General features: G+C 39.9%; 1 protein-coding gene across 1 annotated transcript in view; it reads left to right on the top strand.

Annotated features, from left to right (window-relative positions):
- The first annotated feature begins 1,375 nt into the window (after positions 1 to 1,375).
- The window catches only part of FNDC1 (fibronectin type III domain containing 1), a 377,977-nt gene continuing 373,352 nt past the window's right edge, over positions 1,376 to 6,000 (top strand). The window contains exon 1 of the mRNA XM_073627992.1: positions 1,376 to 1,625. Within this exon, the coding sequence (XP_073484093.1) occupies positions 1,529 to 1,625 (97 nt within the window). The 5' untranslated portion in view covers positions 1,376 to 1,528. The remainder of the gene's footprint in view (positions 1,626 to 6,000) is intronic.

Here is a 6,000-nt window from a genome sequence, read left to right as displayed (position 1 = left end):
AGAGGTGGGGGACTAATAGCAGTGGTAGTGTCACTGGAAGGGAAAATGTCCCTGCATTTGTGGTATCACTGGAGGGAAAAATGTCCTTGTGTCGGTGCTGTAGGTGGAAGGAAAATGTCCCTTGGTGTCAGTGGAAGGAAAGAATGTCCTGGCATCTGTGTTGTCACTAGAAAAAAAAATGTCCCTGTGTAGGTAGTGTCACTGAAAGGAAAAAATGTACCTAGGTAGATGGTGTTGCTAAAAGGAAGACATGTCCCTGCATTGGTGGTGCCACTGGAAAAAAATGCCCCTGTGCTGTTGATGCTGAAAGGAAAAATGCCCCTATGGCAGTGGTGTCAATCTGAGGATGAATGCTTTGGCATCTATGCCAGTGAGATGAAGGAGGGGAGATAGCTAGAAGGTGGTCTCTGAGGGTACATTGAACTAAAGAGATCTGGGAGGGGGGGCTCTGAGGGAGGAAGGGGGCTGAGGGGTTCTAAAGGAGGGATAGGGCAAAGAGGATATTTGGGAAGTTCTGAGGATGAGGGCGGAGGTCTAGGGTTGTTCCCCACCCTGTAAGTACCTACTCACTTGAGATTTCCTGCTTAACATGTCGCTCAACCAAGGCAACTTCTACTTCTTTCCATCTCAGGTCACTTGACATGGGGAGACAGGAAGAAGGGCAGTCTGCCCTCATTCCTCAGCAGTGGAAGTGTGTTCTCAGCAGGCGCCCTGCTCTATTTTGTCCAAAGCATGCTATTATTGGAGGGAGGAGAGATCAGAATCCTCCTTTAGGTAGCCATTAAGGACCCTGCTTCTTCTAACAGGAATGACTCTTGTCAGTGAGTTGCCGGGGAATGGAGCGAGTGAAGCTCCCAGCCTGCCCCTCATTCACATATAAACTCTGTGCCTGGGGCCATTTCTACTCATCCCTTGACCCGTGTCTGATTGTTAATGGTTAGTGGTGATTCTCAACTTACCCAATAACTCAGCAGGACTTTGCTCAGATTTATGTACAGCAGCTGTGGAACTTTCCTTGAGCTAGACTCTCCATATTAACTTAGTAAGGACTTTTAGGGCAGAGCCAGCCCTTCTTGCCAGGATCCCAGATAAAATAAATAATTGGCAAAAGCTGAGCCTTGTCCTTATCAACTCAGAAAATAAGTATCCTGGTTGGGGTTTTCCTTTATATTAGCATCAGTGTTACAATCTTTCTTCACATCTGGCTGCATAGATTACTTTTATAACTTTTCAATGCCTGGAGTGACACATCCCAGCTAATTTTATACACTTTACTCTGCCAAGCAATGCACTAGATGGTGCTCTCTCACTTCTTATGTATAGAATGATTCATTTTCTCTCCACACAGTGAACTAGAAATTGAAAAAGAGAGAACAGATGGAAAGGGGAAAGGCTGAGACAACTTTGGGATGTATTAGTGTCTGGTGCATTATCACAGGAGGAATTTCTTGCATCTTGTCTTTCAGTGATTCTTTTTTCCTGTCTACATTCTCCCAACTTACTTTGCCTTGGTGTCTAATGTAAAAAGATGGCTCAAAGGAATAATATCAAGCAAATGCCTGCTTTCCTTCCTCTCCTGGCTCTTATGCTGTTGATCCTTCTAGACACATCAGCTGCAGTACCAGGTAGGACACAGAGAATGACACCTTGCAATGTATATGTTCTGTTACTGTTTTCCCTGGCACCTGTGGATTTAAGGCTGAGATACATAACTGTATTTATTTACATCATAAACTTATTTTAGCGCTGATGGATGAAAAGACTCATCTCTAGGTACATATCCAAATTTGCCATTGATGCTGTGTTTTTGCCAATGATGTGAATGTTGTGTTTACTTTTAGATGTGCATCGAACTATTAGAGGATGGTAGATTCAAATTAAGTACAGTACATGTTTCATAATTATACTTTAGAAGTCATCATAGATGACTAATTGCACTGTATGTACATGTTAGAATGTATTATTAGCAATTCATGTAATTTATACTGGAATCAACTTTTTAGATATATCCCAAAGTCTTATTAAAATGTAAAAGGTTTGATGATTTTTCAGGAAATTACTGCAATTTATTATATCCAACTCTTTTTAATGCAGTTTTTTTTGTGATTACTTCACTGTATTAAAATGACAACTTGTCCTAACCTGTATATGAAGTTCTTTACCAATTAACGATACTTCAGATCACCAAGTTTTCATTACAATGTACTACTGCATTTCTGTGCACATAGATTGTCTGTGATCCTCTGCTATAAACACATTATCAAATATTTACTGTGTTAGATAAGTTATTTATATGTTGGTATCTATCTATCTATCTAACTATCAATCTATCGATCTATCTATCTATAGAAATTCACCTGTGTTTTGGGTGATATTAAATGTTATACTGGAAGAAATATGTTTTTTTTTTTTTTTGGTTTGCACTGAGAGGCAAGATTAGATTTGTCTTTTCCTCGCTTGTCACCAGCATCCTCATCTAAAACAGAAATGTTGAAGGGACTGAAGAAGGTCTTGTGCTCCTTCAATAGTTTATTCTACTTGCCACATCATTATTTGTAATCTATTTCTGGGCAGGATTCTGTTTTAAATAATGCTCACCCTTTCATCTCTGCACTAGATCCTTCAAAATTGGTTCATTGTCACCACAAATGCCAGCATAAAATATAACTAATTAATGAACATTGGGCTAATTAGCTGGACAATACATATTGTTGCCTGTGCCACTACCCGTATGGCTACTGTACCCTAGATTTGCTATTCAGAATGAGTATCGATACAATTTTGTGTTTTTTATATAATTAACATAAATATAATTAAATGTCCACCTTGTCATATGCCTTGAACAGTTGGCTTAGTGGAAATCTTCATGAAGTCCTAGACCAGCTAAGCCCACCGCTCATTAACAGTGTCCATAGTCCATAGTAACTGATAGATTACATGCAAGTCAGTTTTCTGCTTACACTCATGCCATGAATAAACAGTTGGTATTAATGCTTGCCTTGGTTATTTGAATTTATGTTTTGTGGTTGGCGTGACCAGTAGAGTCAGCTCATTTGATTTTGAGCTACCATCTATCGCTAATCCAGTAACACTCAACATTTCAATTTTGGTACTGCATGCTACAGGCTGAAACAGATACTCAGTTTTCAGCCTGGGGAAGGGAATACTACAGAAATATAGGTAATGACTGAAGGACCATCGCCTGTGTAGAAATGGCCACAGCCAGCAAGAATTCACTATATATATATATATATATATATATATATATATATATATATATATATAATGCATATACTGTAGAACATTTTTGATATATGCTAGATGCTCCTCTACCTGTAACTAGTAAAGTTGTGTATGGAATGGCAAAGCTATAATTTGATGAACCCCGAAATCTTGGACCCCTTGTTTGACATGTATTTGTAACCACCCCCAAAGCATAATACAATAGATGGAGAGATATTCCAACATGATTCACCAAGAGATTTTCACAGGAAAGCTACCAAAAGACCAGTGAAGAGTGTAAGGACTTTTCAGCATGTTACCCAGGGATCTACCATATTGGCCATGTGATATCACAGATCAAATCACATGATAAAGTACCTGTACATTTTTCCGTGATCTGCAGTTCTGCCAGTTGGATCTGTTTGTTTCAGCACCTTTCTCCCCAGCATGCTTGACTGACAGATGTATAAAACTAGCCACTTAACGACCAGCCACTGTATATATACGTCATTTTTTTAAAGATGGATATCTCGGTAACGGCAGCAGCTGCTGCCACAACCGAGGTATCCATCTTTAGGACCGGCGTTTCTGTACACGATAATGGTGGTCTCTGCGGCGGGTTCGTTATCGGCGGCGGGAGAGGTGCCACCCCCCCTCCCGCCGCTCTCCCGCGCCCTCCGCCGCTTACCGGAGCCGTCTGTAGCAGCGGAGGAGATCGGGATCTGTCAGTGCTTCGGTATAGTGACGAGTGAGGCCAAGATGGCGCCCACCCGTCTCTATACCGCCCACTTCTCTTAAAGGCACAATTTTTTTGTGTCATTTTTTTAAACGACTTTTTTTTTTTTTTTTTGCATCTTAGTCTAAATATGAGATCTGAGGACTTTTTGACCCCAGATCTCATATTTAAGAGGACCTGTCATGCTTTTTTCTATTACAAGGGATGTTTACATTCCTTGTAATAGGAATAAAAGTGATCCAATTTTTTTTTTTTAAACAGTGAAAAAATAAATAAAATAAAGTAAAATAAATAAAAAAAAAAAAAAAAAATTTTAAAGCGCCCTGTCCCGACGAGCTCGCGCGCAGAAGCGAACGCATACGTGAATAGCGCCCGCATATGAAAACGGTGGTCAAACCACACATGTGAGGTATCACCGCGACCGGTAGATCGAGAGCAATAATTCTAGCCCTAGACCTCCTCTGTAACGCAAAACATGCAACCTGTAGAATTTTTTAAACGTCGCCTATGGAGATTTTTAAGGGTAAAAGTTTGACGCTATTCCACGAGCGGGCGCAATTTTGAAGCGTGACATGTTGGGTATCAATTTACTTGGCGTAACATTATATTTCACAATATAAAAAAAAATTGGGCTAACTTTACTGTTGTCTTATTTTTTTATTCAAAAACTGATTTTTTTCCAAAAAAAGTGCGCTTATAAGACCGCAGTGCAAATACGGTGCAAAAAAAAGTATTGCAATGACCGCCATTTTATTCTCTAGGGTGTTAGTAAAAAAAACAATATATAATGTTTGGGGGTTCTAAGTAATTTTCTAGCAAAAAAAACTGTTTTAAACATGTAAACACCTAAAATCCAAAACGAGGCTGGTCCTTAAGTGGCTAGAATACCTGTGCTTTTTTTTTTTTTTTTTAGAAAGCAGCTATGGTTATTGGTATACTTCTGCCTAAGCTCTGCCCCTACTTCCAGTAAATTCATATTTTACTGCTCTGAGCTACAGTCAGCTTTTACTGTTATAATTATATTTGTACAATACAGTTTATAACAGGAGATCAACTAAAAACCTCCTGTGCTTTCACAGGTACTATATATGCAGGTGCGATGTTACCAATCACAACTGTTTGCCTGAAGCTCACTTCATATTACCCTCATGCCGTGTACACACGAGCGGAATGTCCGACAGAAAAAGTCTGACGGGAGCTTTTCATCGTATATTCGTATATATGTATGCCCCGTCTGACTTTTTACTTCGAAAATTCTAACGGACCTAGAAAGAGAACATGTTCTGAATTTTTCCAACGGAACCAATTCCTATCGGGAAAACCGCTCGTCTGTATGCTGTTCCAACGTATTAAAAACGATGCATGCTCTGAAGCAAGTACGAAACGGAAGCTATTGGCTACTGGGTATTGAACTTCCGTTTTCTAGTCCCGTTGTACGTGTTGTACGTCACCGCGTTCTGGACGGTCGGAATTTGGTGTGACTGTGTGTGTGCAAGACAGCTTGAGCGGAATTCTATCAGAACTCCGTTGGAAAAACCTTCAGAGTTTATTCTGATGGGAAAACCGATCGTGTGTACGGGGCATTAGGCTATCTCAGTACCACTTAAGGCATTGCAATACAACTTTGCAAAATACTGCATATATGTGCCTCATATGCCTTGTAAGGTTCCATGATAATCACAGATCACATGACTGGGTACAGAGGATGCATCACTACACCCTGTATCAGCTTGTTTTCCTGCTCAGCTCTGCAGTAAAGGAATCTGACTGCTCCTCTCTATGTGTCAAGCTGAATATAGCAGACATCTGCTGGAAGGTATTTTCCCAAATCCATTCTCTTATCTAATGCGCATGCCAAATTCTTTCCCTGCATATAGTGTTTTACTATAGCTAGTACCCGGTGCGGACTTGATGGCAGCTACTAGGTGACCAAAGCATGCTAACCATATATTTAAACTATAACTAGTACAAGTCTTTAAGTGACAGTTCAGTTATTTCAAAACATTGACGTCTTATCTTTTGAACAGATTATTATTTTTGTC

The sequence above is a fragment of the Aquarana catesbeiana genome, linkage group LG04 (genome assembly GCF_042186555.1).
Source record: "Aquarana catesbeiana isolate 2022-GZ linkage group LG04, ASM4218655v1, whole genome shotgun sequence".
NCBI lineage: Eukaryota > Metazoa > Chordata > Amphibia > Anura > Ranidae > Aquarana > Aquarana catesbeiana.
The sequence above is the reverse complement of the archived record's forward strand: the minus strand, read 5'-3'. Positions and strand labels throughout refer to the sequence as shown.